Raw genomic sequence first — 18261 nt, forward strand, 5'->3', positions numbered from 1 at the left:
GTTAGTGCCGGTACCGCCTCTGCCCGGCATAACATTTTCATCTGTGGTTGCATCCTGGATTATACTATTTTGAGCGCTATGTAAGTGGCCATTATACTGTTTAACCCCTTAGTGACCGAGCCAAATTTTTGAAATCTGACCAGTGTCACTTTATGTGGTAATAACTCTGCAACGCTTCAACAAATCCCAGTGATTTTGAGATTGTTTTTTCGTGACACATTATACTTTATGATAATGGTAGATTTTGTTCAACATTTTTTGTGTTTATTTATAAAAAATATCAAAAATTTGAGAAAAATGTTAAAAAATTAGCAATTTTCTAAATTTGAATGATTATCCCTTTAATGCAGATAGTCATAATACAACAAAACATTAATAAATAACATTTCTCACATGTCTGCTTTACATCAGCACCATTTGTAAAATATTATTTTATTTTGTTAGCATTTTAGGAGGTTTAAAAATGTAGCAGCAATTTTTAATTTTTTCAAAGAAATTTACAAAATTTATTTTTTTAGGGACTTATCCATGTTTGAAGTGACTTTAGGGGTCCCATATATTGGGAAACCCACAAACGTGATACCATTTTAAAAACGGCACCCCCTGACATATTGAAAACTGCTGTCAGGTAGTTTATTACCCCTTCAGGTGCTTTACAGGAATTAATGCAAAGTGGCATGACAGAAATGAAAATGTGTATTTTTACCACCTAAGTGTTGCTAACTTCTAAACAGATTACTATAGCCGGCAGACTCTAAGGCCACTATTTGGTCATGAATTGCCATGGCAAACATCAGGACAACAAAATCATGACCTAAGGGCACCAATTGTGACAAATAAGAAGCCCCCACACTCTGTTAACCATTTATAATGATGTAGTCACTATTGACAGCAGCATCTAAGGGGTTAAACAGATTTATATGGTGCAAATACTGATCGTGGCTGATACAGCAAGTTGTCAGCTATAGTGTACAACCGACAGATGCTGGATTGTCATCTGTATGGGGAGGCTATTCTCTTATATGTCAGGTCAGTTAAAAGACGTATTGGCGGTCATTAAGGGGTTAAGGGTTTTGTGGGGGCCAATTATACTATTTCAAGGGCTATGTGGTGGGCATTATAATATTTTGAGGGCTATGTGGGGGGGCCTTACTGTTTTGAAGGTTATGTCAGGGGCTATTATACGGTTTCTAGGGCTATGTGGGGGCTATTGTGGTATTTCCAGGGCTATATGAGGGGCCATTATACAGTGTGTGGGGTTTATTGTCCTGTGGGATGATCTGGGAGATCATTATACTGTATGGAGGGCTGTGTGGGGGCCAAATTAGGACATTGTTATGATGCCCCATGATTTCTATGAACACCCCTGGTTGTAGACCATGTGTAAAAAGTAGGAAAAGTATCCATATGATCAGTCCTGTATTAGCTCAAGTGACAGCAGTTATTTCCCAGAAATGCACCAGGCACACAATATAGGGGGCTGTATTACTGCAATGAAAGGTAGTGGTCACATCACATTTGTTAGCTTACATAGTAGATATGGAATGGAAGTACTCCCTATGTACATCTGCAATGTAAGGCTACAAGGTATCCCACTATATAGGCATACATACAGTGCAGTATATTGCCCATGCAGCCCTTGCTCTTGACACTAGCTTACCACCTCTAACATCAACATGGCAGAAATAAATAAAATTGCAGTGACAACAGATTCAAAGTGTCTGCAGTGATTCTGAACTATATAAGGGTCCTCAGGAGAATGTCATTGCTGGGCTACCCCCCATGCAGATGTCCTTACACAGCTGCCCCTAATGCGGTGTCAAAAGAATGGTTGCCCTCCGAGAGCGGGAAATGCAGAAATGTCTGCCAGGCTCTGTGTATGCATGGTGCCCTCCTTGGTGGCTTTTCCTGTAAGCTAGGCTTTGTTCTTAACCTCACTGCAGCTTCCCAACATGTATATTTAACCAAAGGCATGTGACGTAAAAGAAAATAAGTATATGATTAGGGTATGTGGGTTTTTAGCGGCCAGCCAGAGACCACAAGGTCACTCTTTGGCCTTCATTGAGCAGGTATAACCCTTTGACATACATTTAGCATGTACATCAGAGCTTTCCTATGGTACATACTAGACATGTCATACAGATGTGATGTGAAAAGGGCTGAAAACCGCTGTACTCGCATTTGTGAAAAAGTTAGCGGATTGTTCCACTCACTGGTGCCTTATCATGAGGTATATATACCTATAGGTAATTAAAGGAGCTTTCATTATTCTTTCATTAGTACATGTCCTAAATAAAAGCCCAGGAATAATTCAGATGTCATGGAGTTCTCCACGTAATCTTCTTACATTTTTTGTAGATCCTAAGAAAAGTGGTAGCCGTGCCGGGAGCCGCGCAGGAAGCCGCGCCAGCAGCCGGAGGGGGAGTGATGCCTCTGACTTTGACCTTCTAGAAACACAGTCCGCTTGTTCAGACACCTCAGAGAGTAGTGCTGCTGGGGGACCATCCCGCAGAGGACTGTCTAAACCTTCTAAAATCCCCACCATGTCCAAGAAACCTGCCAGCACGCCGAAATCTTCAGGAACCAAGAGATAGTCCTCACTGATGCAAATCTCTGGCACAAGAGCAAAGTAGCCTGTAACGGGGCGGACCGAGACATTTTCTACCATGCACTGTACATCTGGATGTACGCCGATTCTCTGCAGAGAAGTTTCTATCGTCTATACATGTATACGAGAATAATGTTTATAACTGCCTTATCTGTTTCTTTTCTTTTTGTATGTTACTACTTCCATGTGAATATTTCTGTAGATACAAAGCCTTGTGTGAATTCCTGCTAAGATTCAGGGACTCTAGCAGAACGAAGAGTGTAAAACAGGAGAGCAGGCGGCTATTGATCGGATTTTGTGGGGTATGAGACCCTTTTTGTTAGGGTTAATATCCTGAGGCAACACTACTAAACTTTAATATGGGAATCCTCTGTTTTATAAACTATTCTTTATTAAATTGCAGAGGGCTCAGAGACTGACATGAGATTTTAATAAGATTTAGTCTTTCTGAATCTGACAGCACTTGCACATCCTGCTTTGACCATATAATAACGATATCAAGTCTGTTAGCAGCTGCCGCTGAGCGCCACCACGTGTGACCGACCGCGAACTCCCGGCGCAGCATAGGTTAGCGCGTCTCCACAGCCATTTTGCACTCATGCCAGATTCAGCTGATTTTCTAATTGTAAACTACATTTGTTTTATTTATCTGCTTAGGATTTTTCTTATTTATTATTTAATGGTCATTCCACTTAGAATTTGTGTGACATGTTCATTTTTGTAAGAAGCGCTCACAGTTGTGCGTCCAATAAATGGGGCTCACCAGCACAATTCCTTCCTCACGTTTGTACGCTGGCTTCCTCTGACAACACTGACCCTGTAGTTGGAAGTGTTAGCGCTCGGATGGATCCCTCCTGTCATCGGTCATCCCATCCGGTTCTAACCTTGCTGCTGTGTGATTTTTCTCAATTATTTTGCGACAGATACTGATGCTGTACCAATGAACTGTTAAACAACAACACTTTTGTATTAAATTGCTTGCAGTAACAACATAACCCCCGTGCCTTTGTCATTTGTCTCCGCTTTGTTTTCTATACAGACATTATAATAAATCATTTCCTATTATATTGCAGGTTTATTCTCCTGCTCCTGTTACACTGGGCGGACTAGTTATTTCTGCAGATCGTCTACTCCGGGGTATACAGGAGCTAGTCACGCCTGCACACACCACACATAGCTCCGGTGTCGTCTACAGAAGGGGAAGTTAGCTAGTTGTTCCTCATTAGACGGCGGAAGTGTCCTCTCAGACATATATGAGGCTGCTCGTGCCTGAAGACTCTGCTCTCGTGTCTTATCTTGCCGATCTCCTCCACGCCGCCGTTTAGTAATCTGGTGTCATTCTACCTGATCTGCTATCCACTGGGTTTCTTTTTTTTTGTATACCCTAATTGATCCATTCCACCTGTTTGGGCACCAGAGTGGAGATGGAGCTGTGGAGGCACTGTGCTCGATGGCTTATTGACTGCCGTGTGCTTCCTCCCAATCATCGAGTAATTCTGGACACTGCCCAAGTATGTGACCTCGCTCAAGCACTACGAGATGGAGTCCTTCTTTGCCAACTGCTTAACAACCTGATGCCTCATAGTGTCAACTTGAGTGAAATCAACGTCCGGCCACAGATGTCACAGGTATGGGCTAGTGTTATACCCTGAGGTCTTGGTGCAAGTATGAAATGAATTAAGAATACATAGGTTGCAACTTTCAGTGCTAATATCTCCTTACTACTGTTACTTCTTGCACCATCATCTTGGTTTCCTCCTCCTGTGCAATCTGTAGCACAATGGTGACTGTTTTCAGCAGCCATCTACTAGCCACAGTGAGGGCATACGCCGTCTCCCATCATTTATTTCAATAGACAACTAGTCCATTCAGTTAAGAAGCTGGAAGCCAAGGAAGGGGACATGTATAAGGATCTTGAAATGGGAAGTGGATTTATTTATTTTTTTACTTTTGAGTGGTTGAGATAATTCCTAATTGTGGGCGAATGGGAGCTTTCACTTCGGTAAGCAGAGAAAGATCATTATTCACTCGCATGACACAGATGGGCTATAGCGTGTGTGCAAAATCCTGATGCTCAGGCAGATTCCCAAAACCAGCTCTTGCTTTATGATCAGTGATTTGTTAATGCCTGTTTTAAGTATAGTACAATATGGGGCAACCCCTTAAAATTGCAGAAAGTGGCGCAAATTTACAAACTGGAGAATAGTGCAGAAATCAAACGTTGTTTTGGTCTTACATAATTAGAAAATATAAAATTACTTCTGACTGAAGCAAAGATGCACATTTTGTGGCCTCCGCTCTATTCATTGACTATGAGACTGCCGGAAAGGGATTCCCGTAGACAATAAATGGAGTGGAGGGAACACATGCGCGCTTCTGTTATATTTAGAACGGTACTGCAGGGTGTGATTTATTCATTTGTGACTAACACTTCAAGAAATGCACTGTTAGTAAAAGGTTAATTCTTATGGCTTCTTATTCCCCAAGGAGAGGACGGGGAACTATTTTTCTTACAACTGACTTCCTGGTTCTATCAGTGGGGAACACAACAAACAGAAGTATGAAAGTTTTCTGTTAATACAGTTTTAAAATTCGTAACCGTATGTCCTATGTTGGGTCCCCATGTTTGCAGCAGGTTGAGAAGCTGAGACCACACCATACCCAGCAGATGCAGCTGTTCTCCACAGCTGGCATCTCCCTGTTTCAGCAGCACCTGAAGTTAGCACCAATCACTGCTGATTACCTTAACCCCTTGACCAGTGTCACTTTGTGATAATAACTCTGGAACGCACCAACAAATTCCAGTGATTTTGAGTTTGTTTTTTCGTGACACATTATACTTTACGGTAATGGTAAATTTAGGTTGATAGGTTTTGTTTATTTACAAAAACAAATATCAGAAATTTGACAAAAATGTAAAAAAAAAATTAGCAATTTTCAAACTTTGATTATCCCTTTAAAATCAAGATAGTCATACCATAGCAAAACATTAATAAATAACATCTCCCACATGTCTGCTTTACATCAGCACCATTTGTAAAGTGTTGTTTTATTTTGTTAGCATTTTAGGAGGTTTAAAAATGTAGCAGACATTTTTCATTTTCACAGAAATTTACTTAGTCTACGTTCACATTAGCGTTTTGCGTGTTTGCGTCGGGCGCCGCAACGGCGACGCATGCGTCATGCGCCCCTATATTTAACATGGGGGGCGCATGGACATGCATTGTGCGACGCATGCGTTTTTTTGGGCCGCAAGCGTTGGGCGCAGAAAACGCAACAAGTTGCATTTTTTTTGCCTCCAAATTTCAGCAAAAAAGGACGCATGCGTCACAAAACGCAGCGTTTTTGCGTGCGTTTTGGTGCGTTTTTATTTGCGTTGTGCGTTGCGTCGCCGACGCAGCGGCGCATAACGCAAATGTGAACGTAGCCTAAGTTTATATTTTTAGGGACCTATCTAGGCTTGAAGTGACTTTAGGGGTCCTATATATTGGTAAACCCCCAAAAGTGATACCATTTTTTTTAAAAACGCATTCCCCGACATATTGGAAACTGGTGTCAGGTAGTTTATTAACCCTTCAGGTGATTTTCAATTAAGTCAATTAGTGCAAAGTGACATGACAGGAATGAAAAATTGTATTTTACCACCTAAATGTCCCTACCTTCTGAACAGGTTACGACAGCCATCAGACTCTAAGGCCAGTATTTGGTCATGAACTGCCATGGCAAACATCAGGACCACACAATCATGATCTCAGGGTGCCGATGGGGATAAAGAGGGAGAAGCCACACTCTTCTAAACATTTATATGATATAGTCATTATTGACGACAGCAGCATCTAAGGGGTTAACAGACATGGACGGTGCAAACACTGATCCTGGCTGATGCAGCAAGTTGTCAGCTATAGTGGACAGCAGACAGCTGCTGGATTACCTGTATGGGGAAGCTAATCTCTTATATCTCAGGTCAGTAAAAAGATGTTTTGGGGGTCATTAAGGTATTAATGTCGCTGTCAATAACAGACAGCAGCATTTAAATGATGCCTTTGTCACCTGAAAAAAATATATGTATTAAACAATCTAAAAATGAATATCGCCCTCTTAGGGTATGTTCACACGTTCAGGATTTCCATCCTTTTTTTTTCCTGACTGTTTTTTAAAAAACTGCAGCTCTTGGCAGAAAACGCAGGTCCTTTTTTTGGTCCGTTTTTGATGCGTTTTTTGATGCGTTTTTTGATGCGTTTTTTTGATGCAGTTTTCTAGCCAGAGTCTGTGTGTTTTCTAGGAATTTTTTTAGGGTTAAAATGGCTGAAAATACCCTAACCCTAACCCTACCCCTAACCCTAACCCTACCCCTAACCCTACCCCTACCCCTACCCCTATTCTAACCTTAGTGAAAAAAAAAAAAAAAAAAATTCTTTATTTTTTTTATTGTCCCTACCTATGGGGGTGACAAAGTGGGGGGGGTGTCATTTACTATTTTTTTATTTTGATCACTGAGATAGGTTATATCTCAGTGATCAAAATGCACTTTGGAACGAATCTGCCGGCCGGCAGATTCGGCGGGCGCACTGCGCATGCGCCCGCCATTTTGCAAGATGGCGGCGCCCAGGGAGAAGACGGCCGGACGGACACCGGGATGCCGGGTGAGTATAAGGGGGGGAGATTAGGGCACGGGGGGGGCATCAGAGCACTGGGGGGGGGCATCGGAGCACTGGGGGGGGGCATCGGAGCACGGGGGGGCGGGATCGGAACACGGGGGGGGCAGCCACACTCCGCCCACGCACTTCCGCCCGCTCCCCGCACTTCCTGCTGCAGCGGTTCTGCACATCAAACCGCAGTAAAACCCGCAGATATATTTTTGATCTGCGGGTTTTACTGCGGTTTGGACCTCACAATGGAGGTCTATGGGTGCAGAACCGCTGCGGCTCCGGAAAAAGAATTGACATGCTCCTTCTTTTTTCCGGGAGCTATTCAGCGCGTCTTTTTTTTTACAATTTCCGGACCATGTGCACAGTGTGTCCTGTTTTCCATAGGGTACAGTGTACTGTACCCTGCATGGAAAACAGCTGCGGAACCGCAGCGGCAAAACCGCCGCGGTTCCGCGGTAAAAAACGCACTGTGTGAACATGGCCTTACCCTCCAATAAGGAAATAAAATAAAGAAAATAAAAATATTTGGTATCACTGTGTCTGTGTATGGCGTCCCCCGCTGCCCCATGGATTAGTTTACAGGCTCCCTACCTATGTAAGTGCTTTGATTTACCTTCCTACAGCCAGACTTCTGCAGGGGAACAGTACATCCCACAAATAGTATATGATACTTTAGGCTTTTTTACATTATTCTCAGTAAAGCACATAGAGGATTACATTCTGTGTAGTGACTTCTCCTGTTTTGGAATGCAGTTACCATGTATGCTACTATTGTTCTTAATCATATTTAAATAAACGTTGTTCTTATTGGGACCTTATACTGTATTCTTTTATTGTTGGTCTTGTAAACTAATCCATGCAGTAAACACTGTAAAAAGAAAAAAAATTGAAGTATTGGGGTTTTGGTCACCATACTCGCCTTTAAAAAAAAAAAAAAAAAACAGTTCGCCATGCAAGAAGAAAGCTTTCATATGGCTCTATCAACAGAAAAGATGTTGGGGTCTCTGAAAATGGTGAAATTTCTGAAGTTTTTTATTACCACTAAAATATTGAAGAAAACCATACAATTTTGGTATCGGCGTAATTGTACTGAGCTAGTCCTGTTTAGAGATGAACGAATTTGTTTGCAAATGATCGCCGAATCTGAATTTGCCATATTCGTGCCGTATTGGTACCCTATTCATGTCGAATTTATGTTTGAAGATTGGGTCTGGACATATTCGCTCATTTTAACCCCTTTCTGACCTCGGACGGGATAGTACGTCCGAGGTCAGAAGCCCCTCTTTGATGCGGGCTCCGGCGGTGAGCCCGCATCAAAGCCGGGACATGTCAGCTGTTTCGAACAGCTGACATGTGCCCGTAATAGGCGCGGGCAGAATCGTGATCTGCCCGCACCTATTAACTAGTTAAATGCCGCTGTCAAACGCAGACAGCGGCATTTAACTACCGCATCCGGGCGGCCGGAAATGACGGCATCGCCGACCCCCGTCACATGATCGGAGGTCGGCGATGCTTCTCCATTGTAACCATAGAGGTCCTTGAGACCTCTATGGTTACTGATCGCCGGTGGCTGTGAGCGCCACCCTGTGGTCGGCGCTCACAGCACACCTGATTTTCTGCTACATAGCAGCGAACAGCAGATCGCTGCTATGTAGCAGAGGCGATCGAGTTGTGCCTGCTTCTAGCCTCCCATGAAGGCTATTGAAGCATGGCAAAAGTTTAAAAAAAAACAAAAAGTAAAAAAAAAAATATAAAAGTTTAAATCACCCCCCTTTTGCCCCAATCAAAATAAATCAATAAAAAAAAATCAAATCTACACACATTTGGTATCACCGCGTTCAGAATCGCCCGATCTATCAATTAAAAAAAAGCATTAACCTGATCGCTAAACGGCGTAGCGAGAAAAAAATTTGAAACGCCAGAATTACGTTTTTTTGGTCGCTGCAACAGTGCATTAAAATGCAATAACGGGCGATCAAAAGAACGTATCTGCACCAAAATGCTATCATTAAAAACGTCATCTCGGCACGCAAAAAATAAGCTCTCAACTGACCCCAGATCATGAAAAATGGAGACGCTACGAGTATTGGAAAATGGCGCAAATTTTTTTTTTTTTTTTTTCTAGCAAAGTTTGGAATTTTGTTTCACCACTTAGGTAATAAATAACCTAGTCATGTTAGGTGTCTATGAACTCGTACTGACCTGGAGAATCATAATGTCTGGTCAGTTTTAGCATTTAGGAACCTAGCAAAAAAGCAAAACAAAAAACAAGTGTGGGACTGCACTTTTTTTCTGCAATTTCACCGCACTTGGAATTTTTTTCCCATTTTCTAGTACACGACACGCTAAAACCAATGATGTCGTTCAAAAGTACAACTCGTCCCGCAAAAAATAAGCCCTCACATGGCCAAATTGACGGAAAAATAAAAAAGTTATGGCTCTGGGAAGGAGGAGAGTGAAAAACGAACACGGAAAAACGAAAAATCCCAAGGTTATGAAGGGGTTAACTGCCATTGACTTGAATGACGTTCGGCGAATATTGCAAATTCAATATTTGCTGCCGATCGTTATTCGAACCAAATTTTCAAAAATTCGCTCAACTCTAGTCATGTTGCCCTGTAATTTTACTTAACCCCTCTGTGACCTTAGACGTACTATCCCGTCGAGGTGCCCTGGGCTTATCTGACCCTGGACGGGATAGTACGTCATAGCCGATCGGCCGCGCTCACGGGGGGAGCGCGGCCGATCGCGGCCGGGTGTCAGCTGCTTATCGCAGCTGACATCCGGCACTATGTGCCAGGAGCGGTCACGGACCGCCCCCGGCACATTAACCCCTGGCACACCGCGATCAAAGATGATCGCGATGTGCCGGCGGTACAGGGAAGCTTCCCGCAGGGAGGGGGCTCCCTGCGGGCTTCCCTGAGACCCCCGGAGCAACGCGATGTGATCGCGTTGCTGCGAGGGTCTCACCTCCCTCCCTGCTCCCTTCAGCCCCGGATCCAAGATGGCCGCGGATCCGGGTCCTGCAGGGAGGGAGGTGGCTTCACAGAGCCTGCTCAGAGCAGGCACTGTGAAACCTGCAGCACTGTAAGTCAGATCAGTGATCTGACAGAGTGCTGTGCAAACTGTCAGATCACTGATCTGTGATGTCCCCCCCTGGGACAAAGTAAAAAAGTTAAAAAAAAAATTTCCAAATGTGTAAAAAAAAAATTAAAAAAAATATTCCAAAATAATGAAAAAAAAAAAAAAATATTATTCCCATAAATACATTTCTTCATCTAAATAAAAAAAAAAACCCAATAAAAGTACACATATTTAGTATCGCCGCGTCCGTAACGACCCGACCTATAAAACTGTCCCACTAGTTAACCCCTTCAGTAAACACCGTAAGAAAAAAAAAAAAAAAAACGAGGCAAAAAACAACGCTTTATTATCATACCGCCGAACAAAAAGTGGAATAACACGCGATCAAAAGGACAGCTATAAATAACCATGGTACCGCTGAAAGAGTCGTATTGTCCCGCAAAAAACGAGCCACCATACAGCATCATCAGCAAAAAAATAAAAAAGTTATAGTCCTGAGAATAAAGCGATGCAAAAATAATTATTTTTTCTGTAAAATAGTTTTTATCGTATAAAAGCGCCAAACCATAAAAAAATGATATAAATGAGGTGTCGCTGTAATCGTACTGACCCGAAGAATAAAACTGATTTATCAATTTTACCAAACGCGGAACGGTATAAACGCCTCCCCCAATAGAAATTCATGAATAGCTGGTTTTTGGTCATTCTTCCTCACAAAAATCGGAATAAAAAGCGATCAAAAAATGTCACGTGCCCGAAAATGTTTTCAATAAAAACGTCAACTCGTCCCGCAAAAAACAAGACCTCACATGACTCTGTGGACCAAAATATGGAAAAATTATAGCTCTCAAAATGTGGTATTGCAAAAAATATTTTTTGCAATAAAAAGCGTCTTTCAGTGTGTGACGGCTGCCAATCATAAAAATCCGCTAAAAAACTCGCTATAAAAGTAAATCAAACCCCCCTTCATCACCCCCTTAGTTAGGGAAAAATAAAAAAAATGTATTTATTTCCATTTTCCCATTAGGGCTAGGGCTAGGGTTAGGGTTGGGGCTACAGTTAGGGTTGGGGCTAAAGTTAGGGTTAGGGTTTAGATTACATTTACAGTTGGGAATAGGGTTGGGATTAGGGTTAGGGGTGTGTCAGGGTTAGAGGTGTGGTTAGGGTTACCGTTGGAATTAGGGTTAGGGGTGTGTTTAGATTAGGGTTTCAGTTATAATTGGGGGGTTTCCACTGTTTCGGCACATCAGGGGCTCTCCAAACACGACATGGCGTCCGATCTCAATTCCAGCCAATTCTGCGTTGAAAAAGTAAAACAGTGCTCCTTCCCTTCCGAGCTCTCCTGTGTGCCCAAACAGGGGTTTACCCTCACATATGGGGTATCAGCGCACTCAGGACAAATTGGACAACAACTTTTGTGGACCAATTTCTCCTGTTACCCTTGGGAAAATACAAAACTGGGGGCTAAAAAATAATTTTTGTGGGAAAACAAAAAGATTTTTTATTTTCACGGCTCTGCGTTATAAACTGTAGTGAAACACTTGGGGGTTCAAAGTTCTCACAACACATCTAGATAAGTTCATTGAGGGGTCTAGTTTCCAATATGGGGTCACTTGTGGGGGGTTTCTACTGTTTAGGTACATTAGGGGCTCTGCAAACGCAATGTGACGCCTGCAGACCAATCCATCTAAGTCTGCATTCCAAATGATGCTCCTTCCCTTCCGAGCCCTCCCATGCGCCCAAACGGTGGCTCCCCCCCACATATCGGGTATCAGCGTACTCAGGACAAATTGGACAACAACATTTAGGGTCCAATTTCTCCTGCTAACCTTGGAAAAATACAAAACTGGGGGCTAAAATACAATTTTTGTGGAAAAAAAAATATTTTTTATTTGCACGGCTCTGCGTTATAAACTGTAGTGAAATACTTGGGGGTTCAAAGCTCTCACAACACATCAAGATGAGTTCCTTAGGGGGTCTACTTTCCAAAATGGTGTCACTTGTGGGGGGTTTCTACTGTTTAGGTACATTAGGGGCTCTGCAAACGCAATGTGACGCCTGCAGACCATTCCATCTAAGTCTGCATTCCAAATGGCGCTCCTTCCCTTCCGAGCCCTCCCATGCGCCCAAACGGTGGTTCCCCCCCACATATGGGGTATCAGCGTACTCAGGACAAATTGGACAACAACTTTTGGGGTCCAATTTCTCCTGTTACCCTAGGGAAAATACAAAACTGGGGGCTAAAAAATAATTTTTGTGGGAAAAAAATTTTGTTTTATTTTTATGGCTCTGCATTATAAACTTCTGTGAAGCCCTTGGTGGGTCAAAGTGCTCACCACACATCCAGATAAGTTCCTTAGGGGGTCTACTTTCCAAAATGGTGTCACTTGTGGGGGGTTTCAATGTTTAGGCACATCAGTGGCTCTCCAAACGCAACATGGCGTCCCATCTCAATTCCGGTCAATTTTGCATTGAAAAGTCAAACGGCGCTCCTTCCCTTCCGAGCTCTCCCATGCGCCCAAACAGTGGTTTACTGCCACATATGGGGTATCGGCGTACTCAGGACAAATTGGACAACAACTTTTGAGGTCCAATTTCTTCTCTTACCCTTGGAAAAATAAAAAATTGGGGGCAAAAATATAATTTTTGTGAAAAAATATGATTTTTTATTTTTACGGTTCTGCATTATAAACTTCTGTGAAGCACTTGGTGGGTCAAAGTGCTCACCACACATCCAGATAAGTTCCTTAGGGGGTCTACTTTCCAAAATGGTGTCACTTGTGGGGGTTTTCAATGTTTAGGCACATCAGTGGCTCTCCAAACGCAACATGGCGTCCCATCTCAATTCCTGTCAATTTTGCATTGAAAAGTCAAACGGCGCTCCTTCCCTTCCGAGCTCTCCCATGCACCCAAACAGTGGTTTACTGCCACATATGGGGTATCAGCGTACTCAGGACAAATTGGACAACAACTTTTGGGGTCCATTTTCTCCTGTTACCCTTGGTAAAATAAAACAAATTGGAGCTGAAGTAAATTTTTTGTGTAAAAAAGTTAAATGTTCATTTTTATTTAAACATTCCAAAAATTCCTATTAAACACCTGAAGGGTTAATAAACTTCTTGAATGTGGTTTTGAGCACCTTGAGGGGTGCAGTTTTTAGAATGGTGTCACACTTGGGCATTTTCTATCATATAGACCCCTCAAAATGACTTCAAATGAGACGTGGTCCCTAAAAAAAAATGGTGTTGTAAAAATGAGAAATTGCTGGTCAACTTTTAACCCTTATAACTCCCTAACAAAAAAAAAAAAATTGGTTCCAAAATTATGCTGATGTAAAGGAGACATGTGGGAAATGTTACTTATTAAGTATTTTGTGTGACATATCTCTGTGATTTAATTGCATAAAAATTCAAAGTTTGAAAATTGCGAAATTTTCGCCAAATTTCCGTTTTTTTCACAAATAAACGCAGGTACTATCAAAGAAATTTTACCACTATCATGAAGTACAATATGTCACGAGAAAACAATGTCAGAATCGCCAGGATCCGTTGAAGCGTTTCGGAGTTATAACCTCATAAAGGGACAGTGGTCAGAATTGTAAAAATTGGCCCGGTCATTGACGTGCAAACCACCCTTGGGGGTAAAGGGGTTAAAAAAAAAAAAAAGTGGGGCAAATTAAATTTTTTTTTATTCTCTATTTACTTTTACTTGGAATTTTTTTACTGGGTTTTTTGGGGACCGTGCATGGTATTCAAATTACTACTCATTCCGCAAAAAAACAAACCCAAAGTCAGAAAAATAAACAAATATGGCTCTTTGAAGAGGGAGAGGAAAAAAACTTAAGAGCAAAAATAAAAAGTTTGCCGTAATTGGAAAGGATTAAAGGCGGATTTATCGCTATAAGGCCTCTTTCACACTTCCGTTTTTTAGCTCCCGTCGAAATCCGTCGATTTTTGAAAAAAAACTGATCCAGCAAATTTTTCTGCTGGATCCTGTTTTTTCTCATAGACTTGGATTAGGCTACTTTCACACTAGCGTCGTTCGACGCACGTCACAATGCGTCGTTTTGAAGAAAAAATGCATCCTGCAAAGTTGCCTGCAGGATGCGTTTTTTCTCCATAGACTTTCATTAGCGACGCATTGCGACGGATTGCCACACGTTGCATCTGTCGTGCGACAGATGTGACGTGTTTTTGCAGTCCGTCGGGACAAAAAAACGTTGCTTGCAATGTTTTTTTGTTCATCGGGTCCGCTTTTTCCGACCGCGCATGCGCCGCCGGAACTCCGCCCCCTCCTCCTTGGACCTTACAATGGGGCAGCGGATGCGTTGAAAAACTGCATCCGCAGCCCCCGTTGTGCTTTTACTTCACAGCATGCGTCGGTACGTCGGCCCGACGCTAGTGTGAAAGTATCCTTAGCGACGGATGGCCATTCGTTTCATCCGTCGTGCACTGGTTCCGTCAGAAAATTGCTGTACGGCGGGCTGGGACAATGCACAGAGGAACATTTTTTCTGTACGTCGGAAAATCGCTCAGCGACTGATCCTGCACTGCCTGTCGTTTGGATTAATCCCTGACTGTCAAAAGCAGGAATCCAGCGACGGGTTCCGTCTTTTGAAACGGAGCATGCGCGGAAGAATTTCCAGTCAGGGAAATTCTCTCTCGCTCTCACTCTCTTTTTACTATTGATGCTGCCAATGCAGCATCAATAGTAACAAGATATAATGTTAAAAATTAAAAAAACGCAATATTCTCACATTACTGGGAACAGCAACTGCCGGGAGCATTGCGAGCATCGGTAACGCTGCGTGGGACGCTGGAAGGTGAGAATATTGCGATTTTTTTTTTTGTTTGTTTTTTGTTTTTTTTTGTTTTTTTTTTTACATGGGTTGTGCTGTGGATGCGCTTTTGCAGCGGTTTTACACAACAGGTGCACATAGCCTCGACGGGTCCGTCAGAAAAACGGTCATTTCAACATTTTGACGGATCCTGTGCAGATTGTAAAAACGAAAGTGTGAAAGAGGCCCAAGGCGCCTTTCACACATCAGGTTTTTGCCATCAGTCACAATCCGTCGAATTTTGAAAAAAAATGAATCCGTCACAGAATGTGAAAAACTGATGCGATGGATACGTTTTTTTTCGCCGGATCCGACTAGCTGATCCGGCTAATTGGATCCTAAAAAAATCGGAGCATGCTCAGTTAAAATCAGTTAAAAAAAAAAAACAATCTGTCGCCAGATTCCGTCATTTGACGGATCTGGCGCCATAGGCTTCCATTCTAACAAACGACGGATTCGTCGTGGTCCGTTTTTTCGACGAACACAAAAAACGTTACTATGTCCGTTGTCTTCGGCCGCCAAACAATTTTTTTTTTTTTAATCAGATAAATTTTTATTGATCATAATAAATGTTATCTACTTATACAACAAGGTGCATTTGTGTTTTTTATTTTAACAAGAAAATATACCCCTTCTCCCCCCTCCCTCCCTCAGATAACCAACCCCAACTTCCCCCCCCCCCTCCACAAGAAGATCTTCTTTATTACAAACATATTGCATTATTAACATTGTTTTCCACAACCTCTTAATCATTCCCATTTAGCCATGGCTGCCATAGCTTTTGAAAAAATCCCATCCTATTCCTCTTGGTATAGATGCTTTTTTCGAGCTGGACAATATGATTCACTTGTGCAACAAACTCTCGTCTGGTTGGAGGTTCCTCCCTAATCCAGTATCTCGCAATCACTTTCCTTGCAACGAAGAGCAATCTAGCTATTGCCATTTTGGCAGTTTCATCGGCCGACAATTCCTCCACATACCCAAGTATACAAACCACTGGATCCCTGGGAACCGCACATCCATAAAGCACCCCAATTTGGTTCAACACTGCTACCCAATACGAAAAGAGCCTGGGGCACACCCACAACATGTGAAGCATACCCGCCTCAGTCTGAGTGCACCTAGGGCACTCAGAATCCAATCTCACTCCGGCTTTGAACAACAAGTCAGGTGTCCTATAGGCCCTATTAACCACATACAGTTGCGACAGTCTCCCAGGCTCACTCATTGACAATTTAGGAATGTATTCCAGAATAGACCCCCATTTGTCATCGTCTATTTCCCCCAGTTCGGCCTCCCATTTCTCTCTAGCTTTAATCGGGTAATCCTCCAAAAATGTGTGTAGTAAATCCCCATATACTTCCGATATAGCCCCCTTTGTTCCATTATTATTTAGTATACAGTCTAACATGAGATCCTTCTGAATCACTATGGGCCCCCTCCTCCTCTGTGCCTGAAAAGCGTGCTGAACTCTCCTATATTGATACCATTTCAACCCCGGAAACTGAAATTCCTGCTGAAGCGCATCATAAGACCTAAGACTCCCATTGTGAATCAGTTGTCCTAATAGTCTAATGCCCTTTTCCCTCCATTCTCCCATTCCTTCCATATGGTTAAATTCTTGAAGAGATGAGTTATCCCAGATAGGTGAAAATTCCGTGAATCCCCCAATTCCCCTAATTCGCTTCAGCATCTGCCATACTCTATGAATTAAATTCATGGTGGGACAACCAGTCCCCAATTTCCTAAATAGTCCTGATTCCAGACCCAAACACAAGGGCCACACCCCGCTGATATGCACCAGACTACTGTGACCCATTTCTTCCTCTAACCCTTTCCCCCATCCCCTAAGATGTTGGCTCTGTGCAGCCAGAAAGTACAACCATGGGTTGGGTAACGCAAGCCCCCCCTCATCTTTGGGTCTCTGCAGAGTCTCCTGCCTAATCCTCGGGCTCTTCTTTCCCCACACCAACTCTCCGAATAACGATCTCAGCTTACGGAATGTTCTCATCGGGATCCATACCGGAGAATTATGTAGGACATATAAGATCTGAGGTATCACCACCATCTTGAGGAGATTTACTCTTCCTACCACCGACAAATTTAGCTTACTCCAAGCTGAGATCTTAGTGCGTATCTTAGTTACTAAAGGCTCGAGATTAAGTTCCTCAAATCTAGTTAAGGGAAGAGCTACCTGCATCCCCAAATATTTAAACTGAGTGACCACCCTTAATTTTGTACCTTCTTCCACCTCCCTTGTACAATCCACTTCTCTATCTACCTGCAAAACGCTCGATTTGTCCCAATTAATAACTAGCCCTGAAATTTGCCCAAATCTCTCGATTAATGCTATTACGTTCCTCAATGGTTCCCCAGAGCTCTCAAGAAAAAGCAGTATGTCATCTGCATATAAGGCGATTTTTTCCTCCATCTTCCCATATAAAAACCCTTTCACCATTTGAGACCGTCTGATAGTCGCTGCCAGTGGTTCCACCGCCAAAGCAAACAGTAGCGGGGACAACGGGCACCCCTGCCTTGTACCTCTAAAAAGCTGAAAGCTGTCTGACATCATATTGTTCACCTTGATTTTGACCACCGGAGAGGAGTATAGGAGTCTCACCCATGACATAAAGACTGGCCCAAACCCACAACGACTCAGCACCGACCGCAGGTATTGCCATTCTATACTATCAAAGGCCTTATGTGCATCGAGGGAAACCACCACTCTCCTGCCAGCATTATCAGCCGGTATTTGCATATTGAGAAATAGCCTTCTCAAGTTAACGGCAGTTGATTTATTAGGCATAAAGCCTGATTGGTCCGAATGAACCACTTTTTCTATCACCCGGGTCAGCCTGCTCGCCAGGGCCTTAGCCAGAATCTTGACATCTGTTGTTAGGAGTGATATTGGTCTATATGACTCCGGTAACCGTGGATTTTTGTCTGGTTTGGGGATGACCACAATAATGGCCTCCCTCATGGAATTAGGCAATATACCTCTCTCCAGCGACTCCTCAAAGACCCCCAACAACTGAGCCATCAGCTCCTCAGCAAGGTCGCCATATAGTTCGACAGGAATGCCG

General features: G+C 42.9%; 2 protein-coding genes across 21 annotated transcripts in view; both read left to right on the forward strand.

The window, feature by feature from the left end:
* MACF1 (microtubule actin crosslinking factor 1) overlaps nt 1–3603 on the forward strand; it is a 343633-nt gene extending 340030 nt beyond the window's left edge. For 9 of the 20 annotated variants that reach the window (XM_069757084.1, XM_069757099.1, XM_069757092.1 and 6 more), the window contains one exon: nt 2359–2734. In XM_069757084.1, coding sequence (XP_069613185.1) covers nt 2359–2594 — 236 coding nt within the window. In that variant the 3' untranslated portion in view covers nt 2595–2734. Of the gene's footprint in view, nt 1–2358 lie in introns of all 20 variants that reach the window. The other 11 variants (XM_069757083.1, XM_069757081.1, XM_069757085.1 and 8 more) reach the window with 3 other exon arrangements.
* A 288-nt stretch (nt 3604–3891) lies between these two features.
* Nucleotides 3892–18261, forward strand: part of VAV1 (vav guanine nucleotide exchange factor 1) — a 203611-nt gene continuing 189241 nt past the window's right edge. The window contains exon 1 of the mRNA XM_069759816.1: nt 3892–4236. Within this exon, the coding sequence (XP_069615917.1) occupies nt 4033–4236 (204 nt within the window). The 5' untranslated portion in view covers nt 3892–4032. The remainder of the gene's footprint in view (nt 4237–18261) is intronic.

Source organism: Ranitomeya imitator, chromosome 3 (assembly GCF_032444005.1).
Source record: "Ranitomeya imitator isolate aRanImi1 chromosome 3, aRanImi1.pri, whole genome shotgun sequence".
In the NCBI taxonomy this organism is placed as follows: domain Eukaryota; kingdom Metazoa; phylum Chordata; class Amphibia; order Anura; family Dendrobatidae; genus Ranitomeya; species Ranitomeya imitator.